The sequence below is a fragment of the Crinia signifera genome, chromosome 5 (assembly GCF_055691185.1).
Source record: "Crinia signifera chromosome 5, ASM5569118v1, whole genome shotgun sequence".
Taxonomy (NCBI): Eukaryota; Metazoa; Chordata; class Amphibia; order Anura; family Myobatrachidae; genus Crinia; species Crinia signifera.
This window is the reverse complement of record NC_139221.1, coordinates 87,960,315-87,977,224: the sequence shown is the minus strand read 5'-3', so window position 1 is coordinate 87,977,224 and position 16,910 is coordinate 87,960,315. Positions and strand designations below refer to the sequence as shown.

The window sequence follows — 16,910 nt, the reverse complement described above, 5'->3', positions numbered from 1 at the left end:
AATGTGCTAGTCCAATATTGCTGCACAGTGCCTTGCTATACTGTACGCAGAGCACCATCTGTCTTTTATTCCCTTTATCAGACACTTTGCAATATACACATTCATGCAGGGTAAGTTCAAAGTTCAAAAACAAAACAGTTGGATGTTAAATTGTGCAGAACAGATTCCCCGTTATGTGGATACAGTCATTGTACTGTAAAATACACATGCTCTTGTGTACCCATTAAGAGTGCACAAAGAAGGTCAACTTTTTAACTTGCACTTAAGAAATGCACTTACATATAATACAGAAAAGATGCATACTGCGGAAAAACTGCAGAACAATGAGATGCTTACTGTACATCCATTCTGTTACATGCAAAGTCTGATCCAATCTACGTATAAAACAGCAAGATGCTAAATGCTAGCTTTAGCACATCGACGTCTCCAGGGCTTTCACATAACACAAAGTCAACAATTCACACTGTTAACTTGTCTGTCTCTCCCTATGTTTATCATTGTGTTGGGAAGAAAACATGCACTTGGGTGATCAGCCAGACCTTTTGCCAGTAGTGATAATGGTTTAGAAGCCGGTTAGAAGCGCTCTACAAAGTCACAATATTTACAGGCACTGCTCCATTTTTTTATGCTTTATGCATACAGAACCATGGAGAGCCAATGCAACAGAGGGACAGAAGCCTGTCCAAACTGTATTAATCAGGAGCCTTTAATGTTGGTTTGATTTTGTACTACATTTTTATAAAACAAAAGATAAAAGGATCAACAAAAAGCTAGTCACAAAAAGATAAATAAACAATAGTTCACTCAAATCTCCTTCCTTTGCAGTCCATATATAGCCCTTATATAACAAAAATATAATCCAGTTGGGATGTAGGCAATAAGAGAACAAACACACTTTTGAATACACAAATGAGTAAAATGTCTTTAATGCTGATTTAAGTCCCTCGCTACTCTGCTAGTGAAGGATATCTTTTTACCGGTTAAATCGTCTTAGCCACAGTGTAGTGCAGCTGTGTAGTGCAGTGTAGTGCAGCTAGGGTGCACCACAGGACTGAGATGAATAATCTAATATGGGACACTTGTATATCTGTGTGTGACTGAGCCCGAATCTGTATATGAATTGCTAAGATGCAGCAACTGAGGCTTTTTTCCTTTGTTGTGCTACAGTACATATACAGACTCAGTAGCACACATCAGCACAGTCTCCTGGAGCATCCTAGTCTCATTGCATTGTGAGAAATCGCCCAGCACTAGCAGAGTCACATGTCACCTGGTAGCACACGAACGCCAGGTGTCTTACCTGGCATAGCTACATGGCATAGTTGTAACAACCAATATGTGTTACATAAACAAATTCTGCTTTGTAAACCCCAATTTGTATGGATCCAGAAGCTTCATAGTAATTCTCCTTCAAGTTCCACAAATAAAAGGCAACATGATTGAGAACGCTAAGGAATGATTATGACCTCTCCCCATAAGGCTTGCGTAAGAATAAAGAAAAGCAAAATAGTCTTTATCATTTTGCCTGTGCTATAAATATCCCTAAACAGACATACCTGTGCTGGGTCTACATCGTTTAGCATTACTATTGATGTACAGTGGTAATCAAGGACCAGCCTCCAGAAGTCTTTGACTGTATTTGGTAAGGGATGTTGTGTAACGATGAAAGCTGAAGGCTGCACATAACTCTACAGAAAGGAAAACAAATTGGAATGATAGCAAATAATTCAGGAATCAAGTGCATTCGGCAACAGAATGTCACAAACTAGTACATTGTTAAGATTAACAAAACCCCCAAGGCCCCTCTCTGAAGATATTTGACTTCCTTTATTTATTTTTTGGATGCACCTTTGCCACCGATGTGCCTGTCTCGGTCACACAACAACCCTACAAGGCCTTGAGTTCTCCCACAAAGAACAGATCTTGCTATTTTATAATGTCTTTATAATCAAGTGACCATACATAAAATCACAGTGATTTGGGTAGGAATTGCATTTTCTTTTTTGTATCAATGAAAATGTAAAAAGTACTAAGGAATCTGATTTTTTAAATGTAAGGTGAAGGTCAATGCTCAACATTTATACTTTATAAATGGTAAGCACAATGGAAAAATCTGTCAGAGAGATGTTACAATTTATTGCAGGCACAAAGCCAATTACCTACTACACGTTCTACTTACATTCTGTACTGTATAGTTATAATCAATGTAACTCAATAACTGCAAAATCATGTGCGGTATAGGGAAGAAAATCGCCCTGTACCTACGGGTGGGAATTTCCAGCTAACATGATCCAGGCTGCATAAATGCAGGAGTGGTACATATGTGTATAATATGTGTGGGACTCTCCTTTCCAGATTCTTCTTATGCATATCAGATGTGCAAATGCTACTTTGCTTCCTTAGCTTTTTAGTGGATATATTTGGATCCTATCTTTTGAGATTGACAGCTGGAGAAAAGGTTTTCAGCTGACATGATTTTAAGCAGCAAGCTTCTTATAGCACTATTTTAGTCATCTACATAATTATATTGTGATCTATTTTCTATTGTATTCTTTATTGTTTGTATAGGTATTATTTATGTATTTTTTTAAGTTGGTGCAGGTTTTTTTTTTTATGCCAGACTGAACACATGACACATACTGTAGGAATAATTGTAACTATTTAAAGCGCAGGTCCTATTAAGGGCAGTTCACACGCATCTATATTTTTATGTTATTATATTGATCTTCTATTTGTATATTTTGGTGTTTGTACCTGTCTTATGTAGTGAAGTACTATGGTGTCTTTTTATCTAGTGCCTGATTACATTTGTTTTTGTTGTTTGTTTGTTTTTTTGTGCTAAATTCTGTGCACCTCATGCAAACTTTCCTTAAATTTTGATAACACTCAATGTAATAGTTTTAGTGGTATGATAGATTTGTATTTTCCCTATGCTGTCAATGAGACCCCACCAAATGGAGGATTGCTGGTGACATCATCATGATGTCACCAAGTTACATAGCATTTGATTGCCACTGAATCGGGAAGCTCTTAGAACTTTCACATTAAACACACTGGGCCCCATTTACTAATGATCCCATGGCTCCATTTAATAATGATCTATAGATGGCATAAGAAGTAAAGAGACAAACAGCTCTAAGCTAAGCTTACAGCTCATTGTTACTGAAAGGAGGATATAACAGAGGGGTTATGTCTTTTTGTTGAATGGGGCCTGATGTCAGCACTTTAATGAGTCAATTTTGCTCCTTCATAGGGCACTACATTGTGAGTGAGCAAACACTACTAAGAGGCAACACAACAATCTACCAGCAACTGGGAAACTATGGGGTTTATTTACTAAGATAGGTGTTCTGCTATGGGATACCAGTCAGATTCTATGTATTATCTTCAAGAAGGTGCTCAATAAATAAGTAGATTCTGATTGGCTGCCCATAGCAACATCCCATCTTCAATAGAACTCCCATCTTAGTAAAATAGGAAAATACTCCCCTTCTAAATCTTGATAAAAACATTTAGGGCCAGATGTACTAAGCTTGAAAAGTGATGAAATGGAGAGTGATAAACCATTATCCAATCACCTCTTAACTGCCATGTCACAGGCTGTGTTTCAAAAATGACAAGTAGGAGCTGATTGGTTCGTAGTTTATCACTCTCAATATTATCACTTTTGAAGGCTTAGAACATCTTGCCCTTATATTGTAATCACGTCCATCATTTTCTTCTTTAAGCATACAGACAGAAATCATTTTAATGCAAATAATGTTTCTTAAGTGGAGTAATGTCTGACTTCTTTGTAAATGTCTTAGTTGTCATGAAAAGTCGTACTACTACTACAACATAAAATCTACAACAAACAATACTGGAGACACGTAAAGCTAGGGAAATAAATGAACTGGTCTCTGTAGTCTATTAGTGTATAGTCACCATAATACCAGGGGAAATAATACTGAGATGACGCACAGGTCTACACTTCATCATTGTCCAATATTCTGGGAGCCATGTAGAACATTAGATGGCATTCCTTTCCTCTGCAATAGCTTTCATTTGTTATTAGATAAGTGTACCCTGATGGGTGCTTTACTGTGCTCCAGGCTGTTTTCTCTTATTTGGGAGCTCTCATCTTGTTGGATTACAGATTATATTCTCGTTAGTGTGAACAATGAAACTGATCTTACATCCATCAATGCAGCGTTGATGTAGTTACTGCTCTCGCCATCAATTGTTATGAGGAACGGGAGACATCTGTCTGGAGGTAAGACGTCCATGCAGCGGTTCTTTTCATGATTCCTGGGCAGCAGTGCTATACTGCAGTCCTCTACCCGTAGCGTTGGCGTCACCATGTTTAACGTCTGAAAGTGTAGTACAACAAACAGTAGTAAAATAAGAAGCTCTGGATTACATCCTAAAAGTTCCTACATCCTAAACGAATTAATTTGATTGATTCACAGCATGTGGTTATGCTTAAAAAAAAAAGGGGGGGGGGGGGTCATGCCACTTTTTCAATGTATTTTATTCAAAATGTTACAGATTCATGAATTTGTAGGTAGGAGATTAGCATCCCAGCGGTGGGGATAATGGCTTGCACAATAACGACTTCGGAATCCTGACATCAATGAGGCCAAACACAAGTATACGGTTTAGGGTTATGCCGGAAAATGGGGGGTAGGGTTAGGTTTAGGCACTAGGGGGGATTTAGGGTTTGGCTTTGGGGAAGGAAGGTTAGTCACTTAGAGGGAGGATAGGGGTAGGCTGCAGGGAGGAAGGGTTAGTGTTCGGCACTTAGAAGGGGGTTAGTTGTAGGCTGTGGGGCAGTATCTTAATGGTCTATTTAAATATATTTTCCAGTCAAGGCTCAACTGCACACTGATGACTGAGGCTCAATCATAGAGGAAGGAGGAGAGAAGGGTAAAAGGCTCGAAGAGAGAGAGTTACAAAGGAGGAGGCGGTTGATAGAGAAGAAGAATGACAGAGAACTTGAGAAATGGGTGAAAATCCATATCCGGTCGACAGATTGACAGTGTCTAGATCAACTATGTTATTGTCGACCACACTTAGTCAACCTTGTGATTGCCGATCATGCTCCAGTTGACGTAACGATTGCTTCTAACTTTCGTTACTGTCAATCTAGATGCTGCCAACTATCTTTAGGCATATAACTAGACAGGTTTGACTAAGTGTGGTCAACCATAACATGGACGATCTAAACATAATCGATCCGCTCTACCATAACCTGTAAAAATAAAGTCAACTTCATCCCATGGCTCTTAGCCTCAGTAAGTGCCATCCATGGCACTAGGGTGGCCAATCCCGGGATCGTCGGGATCCAGGGATTTGGCCCCCAAAACACCGGGATTTCAATCCTGGGATTGGCGTTTCCAATCCCAGGATTACAGGATTAGACTTTGCATGGGAAGTCTAATGGCGGGCAGTGTCTGAGCACTCGCTCAGATGCTCCCCGGCTGATCCCTATGTTCCCTGCTCTCCATGTGCAGCGTGACGGTCAGAGGTCACGCTGCACAGGCCTCAATCCCATTTTTCAATCCCGAATTCCAAAGGTGCGATATGAGCTACCAATTTTGACCACATAGTCCATATCATCAGAAAAACATAGCAAATATCACACTGTGTGTATACAGCTTGTGAAGCTGATGCAGGCCCCCGGGGGATCAACAAGAAAAAATAGACTATACAGGCAGCTCAAATTTTGACTATATAGTGTACAAATCAGTGTTCTATTATAGCCCAAATCTTAACATAGCCCAAATGTACACAGTGCGATTTTGTCTATGGCTGATTTTAATTATGCAATTTCCCTTGAATTCCCCAGAGCCCAGAACCACACAGTCAAAATCGCAAGTGAAGATAGTCAAGATTATGTGCTATTTTTCCTAGGGATAAATACATTACAATGAAATAGTCAAAATTGCCTTGCCTGCACAGTCTATTTATCTATGTGATACCGACCTCACGGGGCTGCACATCGGTAACGGTAGCATGGGAAACACTTTGAGATTTTGTCCAACTCTGTATACAATTTGGACTATGTGCTTGACTGAGATTCGGCAGCCGGGATTCAATGTCGCACCTGCCAAGCGCTAAAAAGGAGGCGTGTCCGTGAGTAACAACCAAGGATCATCGCGATATGGCTGTGAGCACAACAATCCACGCCCGTATTCGGCAGAACGGGCCTTACTACTTTTAAAGTCAGGTCCATTCTGCCAAGGTGCCTGTTCAATGCTGTCAGGAAAGACAGCATTGAATAGGCACCAGCCGCTATTTCCCCCATCGGAAATAAGAGATGGGGAATGAATACCCCCTTTAGTCAACAGGGCCGCACATCGGTATCACAAACAGGGGAAACAATGTGAGACTTTTTCTAACTTTCTATACAAATTTGACTATATAGTCAAAATTGTAAGCCATAAAATGAACACACATGTGCGTACACACTTTAACATAGCCAAGATCTTACAAAGCAAAAATCTCACAGTGTGTATAGTCAATATCAATGGTTTCTGGGCTCAAGAAACATAGCCAAAATCGCAAAAGCCAGTCACTGGGATGTTCTCTCTATATTATATGGTGGTTAGCAGGATTATATATGTATATTATACTGGAATGTACTTTGTATTGCCTAATGATCACTAGGATGTCCTCTGTATTGTTTTCCTTTTATTTTAACCTCCTACAGATTCAGTGATGAGTTACTGAATAGAGCCACCTTAAAACCCATAAACACAAAGAATTTGGAAAATCAAGTTACTTAAATAGTTTAATTTTGACACACATATTTCGTTATACTTACTCTGAATTCCTCTTTAATTTGACTGGAGTTTGTCTGAGGGTCCAGCTTATTCATTTCATAGTATACTGATCTGACTTGGGATGCTGAGATGGATGTGTCTCCACATAAACAGGCTTCCAATATGGCATCATGAATAAATACATATTGTTCCTACAGAGAGAAATAAAAATCATAGATTACATTACAATGATTCACCCTTTGGTTTCTTTTGCAACGACAGTAACCTAACACCACACATACAAATAGTTATACATGTTTTCACCTACAGGGAAGAAATAAAGGTGAGAGGTGCTTTGCTACTATTATAGTATTATAGTCTACTATAGATCCAGTGAATAGTAGTATTGGGAGCTGTTCCTCCTTTTTTATCCCATGTATATAAATAGCAAATATGCACACAGCATCTATACACAGAGCAGGGAGAGCCCAGAGACATTTCCCCCCCTCTCATAGTGATGACAATCCCACTTTTGTGCAAAAGACCTCAAAGTATGCATGTGCTCCACAATGTGTGCATACTGAATGTGACAAGTGACACAAAGAGCTTGAGGTGTATTGGAAATGTATTGGGTGTACTGGGGGGGGGGGGGGTTTACTGGAAGAGGTGGCAACGCAGATGCATGGAATGTAACATATAATGCAAGGGTAGTGGAAGTGTTGCAGACATGTTGCATAATGTGAATTAGCAGCTCCACCATTGTGTGAGTGACAGCAATCTCACTCTCAAAGGCTAGAGAAAATGTTAAGGTTGTTAATGGGGAACCCGTGGTACCAGGTGCCAAGATTTCTTATCCCAACATGGCTATTTGTAATGAGCTTTTGTACCACGTTGTCAAAAAGGGTGAGGAAGTGGTGGATCAGCTGGTAGTTCCCCAACCTTATAGGAGAACGGTACTAGATTTAGCCCATAGTCATGTTACAGCAGGACATTTAGGGGCAGAAAAGACCACTGAAAGAGTTTTACAAAGGTTATTTTGGCCAGGGGTGTATAAAGAAGTGTCTGAATATTGTTCTTCCTGTCCTGAATGCCAGTTTCATGCCCCTAGACCTCATTTCAGGAGCCCACTAGTTCCCATGCCTATTATAGAGGTCCCATTTGACAGAATAGCCATGGATCTCGTGGGGCCCTTGTTAAAATCCGCTCGGGGCCATCAGTATATTTTGGTAATAATGGACTACGCCACTCGATATTCTGAGGCTGTCCCTTTACGCACTATCACAACCAAAGCGATAGCTAGGGAACTGGTGCAGGTTTTCAGTAGAGTGGGAATACCAAAAGAAATTTTGACTGACCAAGGTACTCTATTTATGTCAAGGGTCATGAAAGAATTGTGCAAATTGTTTAAGGTCACCCACCTCAGGACGTCTATCTACCATCCCCAAACTGATGGGTTGGTGGAAAGATTTAATAAAACGTTAAAAAGTATGTTAAAAAAGGTTGTTGACAAAGATGGGAAAAACTGGGACTGTTTGTTGCCCTACTTGTTGATGGCCATCAGAGAAGTTCCGCAGTCCTCTACTGGGTTTTCTCCGTTTGATTTGTTGTATGGTAGACACCCTAGAGGGCTGTTGGACATTGCCAAGGAGACGTGAGAAGGACAACCCACCCCTTATAAAAGTGTTGTTGAACATGTATCACAAATGCAGGATAGGATTGCAACTGTGGTACCTATTGTCAGAGAGCACATGGAACAAGCCCAAAGTGCTCAACAGAGGGTATATAACCGGAGTGCCAAGATACGGGAATTTGCTCCGGGGGATAGAGTTCTTGTGTTGGTGCCCACTGTGGAAAGCAAGTTCCTAGCTAAATGGCAGGGACCATTTGAGATTTTGGAAAAAGTGAATGAGGTCAATTATAAAGTATACCAACCAGGTAAGAGAAAACCTGAACAAATCTACCATGTTAACTTAATCAAACCCTGGAAAGATAGGTTGTCTCTGTCAGCGGAGCCTTGCTCTTTGGCGTCTTCATAGGGAGATATTTTCAGAGCTGCCTGGCCAAACGACAATAATAAAACATGATATTGTCACTGAACCAGGGGTCAGGGTTCATTTAAATCCATATAGGATTCCTGAAGCTCAAAGAGAAGCTGTCTCTAAAGAAGTTAAAAACATGTTAGAACTAGGAGTCATAGATGAATCCAACAGTGAGTGGTCCAGTCCTATAATTCTCATCCCGAAGCCAGATGGTAGCATACGCTTTTGTAATGATTTTCGTAAATTAAATGAGGTGTCCAAATTTGATGCATACCCCATGCCCCGTGTGGATGAGCTTATAGAAAGGCTGGGAACAGCCAGTTTTCTTACCACATTAAACCTGACTAAAGGTTACTGGCAGATACCCTTAACTGAGCGCAAAATAAAAAACAGCCTTTTCGGTCCCAGAGGGGCTGTTTCAGTATAAGATGTTACCTTTTGGGTTGCATGGGGCTCCAGCAACCTTTCAACAGATGATGGATAAAATTTTGAGGCCCCATAGAAAATATGCAGCTGCATATTTGGATGATGTGGTAATTCATAGTACGGACTGGGGGTCCCATTTGGTTAAAGTACAAGCAGTACTGGACTTAATCAGAGAAGCAGGGTTTACTGCTAACCCAAAGAAGTGCTGCCTTGCAATGGAGGAGGTTAAGTACTTGGGCTTCACCATTGGTAGAGGTCTGATTAAGCCCCAATTAAATAAAATTGATGCTATTCAAAACTGGCCTCGGCCAGTGAATAAAAAACAAGTAAGGGCTTTTTTGGGAATAACTGGGTATTACAGACGATTTATTCCTAATTTTGCAGCCACAGCAGTGCCGTTGTCAGACCTTACCAAGGGGAAGCAGTCAAGCGTTAAAAGTGGGTTTGTGTTCACAACCTGTACTGATAAGGCCAGATTTTTCAAAATAATTTGTTGTACAGACAGATGCCTCAGAGGTAGGGATAGGGGCTGTGTTGTCCCAAACCAGAGATGGGGATGAACACCCTATCATCTATTTGAGTAGGAAACTCAATGAGCATGAAAAAAGGTATGCCATTGTGGAAAAGGAGGCTTTGGCCATTAAATGGGCATTAGATACCTTGAGGTATTACCTCTTGGGAAGACAGTTCAGGCTAGTGACAGATCACGCCCCTTTAAAATGGATGCATGTAAACAGAGGTCAGAATGCTCGGGTAACCAGATGGTTTCTAGCATTACAGGATTTCAAGTTTAAGGTCGAACATAGACCAGGTTTACAGTTGGCCAATGCAGATGCATTGTCCCGCACCTTCTGTTTGGGGGCTACAAGTGTTCCGGCCCCTAGGTCGAAACAGGGGAGGGGGATATGTGACAAGAACACTGGAGTAGTGTTTGAAGGCAGGTATATTTGTCCCAGGTTCTTGTCCTACACCTTTTAGAAACAGGTGTTTTGCCTCACAGAGGGCTAATCAGCAAGCAAGCTGTAAAAAGGCTGCCAGAGTGAACAGTGGGAGAGGATTGCCTGGGAGATTGCAGAGTCTCTGTGTGAGAAGCAAACCTGCCTTTTACAAGTGAGCCACCCAGTGTTGACTGGGAAACTTTGTATTTTTCTTTAGTGACAGTTAGGAGCACCCTGTGTATAGTTAGTGCCGGACAGGCAAGGTATTTTCTTTTATGTTTATTTTGTTTTCTGCTGAAATAAACCTGGTTGCTGCCAGTTGTACCACAAAGACTGGACTGGTGTGATTACTCAGCTGCTGTTGGCTGCCTTCTACCCCAGGAAAAGGCACCCAAATTCCCCTACAGTGTTACAACATATAAAAGAGACAAGTCATGTTCAATATAACATACTGTAGGGAAGATGTATCAAAGCTTGGAGAGAGATAAAAGTGTAGAGAGAGATAAAGTACTAACCAATTAGCTCCTGTCATTTTACTGGCTATTTTTGGAAGATGCCCAAAGATAATTGCATGGAAGGGTACTTATGTAGTATCTGGGCTGCCGATTTTGTGATTGTATGCCTTACCTTAAGGCATACAATCAGATGCGATTTTGCATAGGATTCAATGTTAAGAAGGTCCTGTTCATTTCCCCACTATCCAAGTGGGCATAGAGTTGATTTTATATAGCGTGGCGAGCGCAGCGAGCCACCGAGCCCGAAGCGTGGCGAGCGAAGCGAGCCCCGCGAGGGGACGCATATTTCTTAAAAAGTATTCTGTGTCCCCTCGCGGGGCTCGCTACGCTCGCCACGCTTCGGGCTCGGTGGCTCGCTACGCTCGCCACAGGTTTATATCCAACTCCATGCCCACTTGGATAGTGGGGAAAAGAAAAGGACCCCTTTTTCCCATTGAATTCTATGTTAAAATGGACTTAGACCATTTTAACATTGAATCCTATGGAAAAATCTTGACCATCGCATCGCATACGATTTGGTCGCATGCGATGCGATACGATGCGATACGATCCGATTTCTAAATCGGAAGCCCAGATACTACATAAGTACCCATGGAAGTTTATCTCCCTACGCATTCTCTCTCCCAAAGTTTCATGCATCTCCCCCCTGTATGAGTAAAAGTCTATGGCCCTTATTCTGGTTGGTGCGGTTGAGCCGCATATGCGGCTCCGACCGCACCAGACGAATCCCCGCCCACCATACGGTTCGCCACGGCCGTCCGTACACGGACGGCTGGCGAACCGCACGAAAATGGTGGAGGCGTACGCCTCCACCATGCTGGGAGCTGCCCCCTGCATTCGATGGTCGACGACCATCGAAGGCAGGACCGCACGCCGCGGCAGCTCCCGCAAGCTGAGACCACACGGACAATCGTCCGTGTGGTAGCTTGTATGGGGGCTGAAAGCTGACATCCGGCGACGTCAGCTTTCCGCCCCCATGAGTGGCGTCATGCCCTCATTACCATGCGTACGCCCCGCGTTTGCATGGGAACGCCCATGAAACGCGGGGCGTACACATAGGGAAATGAGGGGATGAAGCCCCTCACGCCCCTATACGCCCCCTTTGCGGCGTCTAAATTTTTACCACGGAGAATTCCCCTGCACATGCGCAGAGTGACCTCTGCGCATGTGCAGAGAGAAAACATCGGCGGTACGGCCGCACTCGGGCCGTACCGAGCCGATTAGAATAAGGGCCTATATTACTAGAAATTGTTGAAAGCGCTTAGATTCATGTATTTTATGCTTTCAGGATGACGACAGATAACATTCACGCATGCATGACATAATTTATCTTAGTCTTTATAGCAGGCCTGTCCAACCTTTGGCTCTCCAGCTGTTGTGAAACTACAACTCCCATGATGCCCTGCCATCATTTTGCTATTAGGGAATGATAAAACTGTGTCAGGGAATGCTGGAATGTGTAGTTTCACCACAGCTGGAGACCCACAGTTGGCCAGGCCTGCTTTATAAGAACAATAACTCAGGGAAACCAGTTGGCTCCAATGCATTCTATGGTAGCTAGCCACAGAAAACTGAGGATAATCTAGTGGAAATACCTCTGTTTGCACCATGTTTACTCTCCGAGAGCGAAGTTCTCTCACACAGTTATAGATATCTACAACTCCTTCCCTTTCTGCCATGTCCAGCATGATATCTATAACGATGAAGCAGCCCGTCCTGCCAGCTCCAGCACTGCAGTAAAAATCAAACAAACATGATTTATCACATCAATAGTAACTTGTTCCTCAGCAGTCAGCATTTATGCAGCAAAGTAAAAATGTCTTCAATACAACACCCTAAGACTTTATTATCTACTGAACATTGTTAGAAAAGTTTGCTATTTACAATTGGACAGGTCTTTCTAAATATTACAAACTATGGTAAATGTGTATTTGGCAATTACAGTATATAGTAAACAATCTGCCATGTTTCTTCTAGAATAGTCTATTAATTAATAGATCATAAATGGCACCAATCAGACTTCAAATAACATTACTGTTAAAAAATACATACAAAGTATTAATTCTAATTGCAAAATAAGCATAAAACATCAAACACAGCAAAAAAACACACAAATTGAATATATAAACATTAATATATCTACAGTCCATCTGAAACAATGTTGCAGACAAAAAAGAAATAGGATATATACAATGAATATAGTTATTCAGAAATATGAGATAGAAGCTAGTGTAATATTAAATGTTAGCAAATTGTGATCCGCCCAGCCATAAGGGGGCAGGGTCATTATTTTGAATAAGGCTCTTATTCAGATCTGATCGCAGTACAAATTTATTCTCAAAATGGGCAAAACCATGTGCGCTGCAGGTGGGGCAGATGTAAAATGTGCAGAGAGAGTTACATTTGAGTGGGGTGTGTTAAAACTAATAACTAAATTGCAGTGTAAAAATAATGCAGCCAGTATTTACCCTGCACAGAAACAAAGTAACTCACACAAATCTAACTCTCTCTATACATGTTACATCAGCCCCACCTGCAGTGCACATGGTTTTGTCCATTTAAGGGCCTATGTTTCAGAAATGAAGAGGTAGCTTGGTGACTCACTTTGTTACAAATCCCGGACATATGATCCAAAGAATGTTTAAAATAAAAAAAGATTGATGCTATAATTAGATTGGGATTAAACAATGGTTGGATAGATGAGTCCACCTCCTATTTTCTGGCAAAGTCTCATCCTCAGACTCCAATAATTTATATTTTGCCCAAAACAAATAAGATATCCTCCAGGAAAACCCTTTGTGTCCTTTTGTGGTTCTTTATACCAGCCCCTGTCACAGATTTTAGACTTTTGGTTACAGACAGTTGTACAAAATAATTGTTATTATTTAAAAGATACTAAAGACAAAGTGGATACACTTCCTTGTTACTCATTACTAGATATCACCAGTTTATTTACTATATATATATATATATATATATATATATATATATATATATATAGCTATCATATAACACTTCGACTAATGGCATTAACCATTACAGAGTGTATTTTCTGTGCCCCTTTACAAATTTTTTCCATGCATTGTGAATTACCACATTAATACACCATAGTCCTGTGCAGTATAATGTAATATGTGAATAATGTATCATTCAATTGCACACTCTAGAACCTCATCCCTAGAGTAGGGGGTTGGCCCTTAGGCAGTGGGGCCCACCAGGGGGTTCCACTATACCCCTGTGGGTCAGTTCACCCGGGTTATAATGAAGGTCTAGTCTAGCGTTGGATGGATGTGTAATTCTGCCTTTTCCCAGATTTATAGTATGCACAAAGCACCAAGTAGGGCGAAGGCAAGTGTGCCTTGATGATGATGATGATGATGATGATATTTATGAATACAAGTGCACCAAGATGCATGGCATAGATATATACAAATCTACATAAAGTATGGGCTAATATATACTTTTTTTTCCCATACATGCAATGTGGAAGAATCTATGGACAATTTGTGTTCCGCTCAAAATCTCAAAAAGTTGTTTGAAACATGCTAAGAATAATTATTTTATGATATTTAGTTGAATTGAGGTTTATTATATATCAGCTGTCACAAAAAAAGTAAAAGTTTTACCTGCAATGCACAACCAATGGGCCGGAATTGGACGGGCTCTTTGATTTTACTTGCCGCACAAAACCTAGTAGTCCTGTGGCATGGTATGGCACCCCATGGTCTGGCCAGCCTGTGAAATGAAACTGCCGGATTTCCCGGATTTCATGTACACCTCTCTGTTTAGTAGACATAATGTGGGAGTTACAACATTAACATATTTCTTAAACAAAAAACTAGATTGCATACTGCAATATACAGTAGTGGTGTAGAGAATTATAAACAGATTTTAATTGTCTTAAGAATCTAACAAAAAAAAAATGATGTTTTAGACAAAAAAAATGTATTCATAGTTTAGATATGAACTTAAGTCACCCCACTTCTTGCAATTTTCTGATACTGTAAAAGAGATCATATTCTAGAAAGCTATAATAAATCTCAATAAATAAGACATGTTAATACAGTGCTACAATTTCTAATGGGATTCAATAGAACGCCATCTGTTCAGCAGATGAATTGAGTCTATATAAGATTTAAAAAGAAACATCTCCAAATGGAGGTCTTCACACTTTCTTCATCAATTCAAACATATGCTACTCAGTGCAATCTGCAGACTTCACAGGGCTCGGATGGTACACAGAGTTTTGTACAGTACACACCGAATGCACGCTTACTTCAAAATAAAGTTAAATAAAGTTTATAGTATGTGGAAAAGCTGGGTGGAATATTCCACATTATTCCTATATAGAGTAGGTTAAAATAATGGCTTGTTCAGTGTGGAATACAAAAAGTTAAAAAATACATAATTTAAAAATAAGAACTAAAGCACACAAGGCGATGAGTGCTTTGTGCTGTGATTTAGCATCACTCAGATCACTCAGTGACTTGCGCTGAGCGATCTGTCACTGCCCGTGTTCTCAATAGAGAGAACACTGGTGATGACTAGATTTCTATTGCATGCAGTCAAAATCTAGTCAGGCGATAGCATCGCGTGGGACCGCGCATCGACGTCGCCAGGGGTCATACGCACGGAGTGACTCATGCTTTATTTCTTAGCGCTCTAGTCAAATCGCTCAGAAAATATGCAAATATCGCTCCGCGTGTATGCCCCATAACAGTAGTTATTAAATATGTTACTCTGCCCAATAAGCATATTATCCTGCTATGAGGATAAAGCTTGGTTGAAGTACGGATATTCAGGACTTACCTTTTCTACTGCAAATGTTCTTATTACATATTCAGCCAGCAGCTCTGTTTCTATAAGTGTCACTTTAATGTCTTTATAAATCTCTGTGTCATCTGGCCAGTATTTGCAGCATTTCACCTGGAAACACAGAACATGGAGGAAAAATAGAGCAGGTAAGATGATATCTATTAAGATGCCCAAGTGACAAATGAGGTGCTAAATCAGTATAAAGAGAAAGCTCAGTGATACTCAAACACGTAACAATCCTATATAAAGCCCTATATCATTTTGTCTTAAGCAGCTAGTTACAAGTGCAGGTTATAGCAAGGATGACCCCCCAAAAATCCTCTTTAGAACACTTGGGCCCAGATGTACTAAGCTTCAAAAGTGATAAAATATGAGTGATAAACAGCCAACCAATCAGCTCCTATTTGCTGTCACGATCTGAGTACTGAAGCAAGCTCTCTTACCGGGTAAATGTCTGCGCAGGCTGAGCTTGCGGTTCAGATTCAGATGCAGCCTGCGTCCTGTGCGCTGTGTGGCTGTTCAGCAGTCATCTCCCAGTTTTCTCAGTGCCGCTGAGTCCACGGCTGTGCAGCGTCGCGCGCCCCTCACGATCAGTGACAGTGTCCAGAGCCTGGCAATCCTCCAGTCTGCCGCCATTGCTCCCGGCCACAAGCATGGTGGATACAAACAGACTTTCCCGCCTTAGCCTGACCTGGGGGCTGCCATGCTCCTTCCAGTCACATGTCAATTTGAACCAATCCTGTGCAGTCTAAGCTTCCTGTCATACATACCCGGCCAATCCTGGCCTTCCAGTGGGTATAAGTATTCTGGGAGCCCACAGACTGATGCTAGTGCTTCATTTGTCTTGTTGGTGCAGTTGTCTTTCTCTCTGCTGCAGTGTGATTGCTCCAGGTATTCCAGCTCCTGTGATCCGGTATCCCGTCTAGGACTCACCTCAGCAGTTCCAAGCCTAGCTCCTGAGTATTTGATGTTCCACCATCGTTCCTGATTATCCGATATTCCTGTCATAGAACCTGCGCATTCGATGTTCAAGCCATCGTTCCACTACTTATCCTAAAGCAAGCCACAGTAAAGTATTGCTCTTTCAATATTGACTTTATTGTCTCAAGGACTTCATCAGTGCTCTGCACTGCACCACAATCATCTTCCATACTTTACTGCCTGCCATATACAACCTTCCAGTCTTCAATAAACCTGGATGTAATTTTTATCTTGCCTCATCTCTGCCTCTGGGTGCACTGTCGCGCAAAGTGAATGCGCAAGGGTCTCCTATAGCCTCCCCAATTCCTATATCGGCCCGAGTCCCCATCAGAGGTCTTTGTCTCTGCGACTCAGACCCCTGGTGTGACACCTGTTATGTCACAAACTGTGTTTCAAAAATGTCAGACAGGATATGTTGGTTGGTTATCACTTTCCATTTTATCACTTTTGAAA

General features: G+C 41.3%; 1 protein-coding gene across 10 annotated transcripts in view; it reads right to left on the bottom strand.

The window, feature by feature from the left end:
* Positions 1-16,910, bottom strand: part of PTPRM (protein tyrosine phosphatase receptor type M) — a 647,098-nt gene that overhangs the window by 16,680 nt on the left and 613,508 nt on the right. For all 10 annotated transcript variants that reach the window (XM_083187611.1, XM_083187612.1, XM_083187613.1 and 7 more), the window contains 6 exons: positions 15,471-15,587; positions 14,288-14,442; positions 12,257-12,392; positions 6,806-6,955; positions 4,176-4,349; positions 1,557-1,688 (listed from right to left, as the gene is read on the bottom strand). In XM_083187611.1, the coding sequence (XP_083043737.1) occupies positions 1,557-1,688; positions 4,176-4,349; positions 6,806-6,955; positions 12,257-12,392; positions 14,288-14,442; positions 15,471-15,587 (864 nt within the window). The remainder of the gene's footprint in view (positions 1-1,556; positions 1,689-4,175; positions 4,350-6,805; positions 6,956-12,256; positions 12,393-14,287; positions 14,443-15,470; positions 15,588-16,910) is intronic.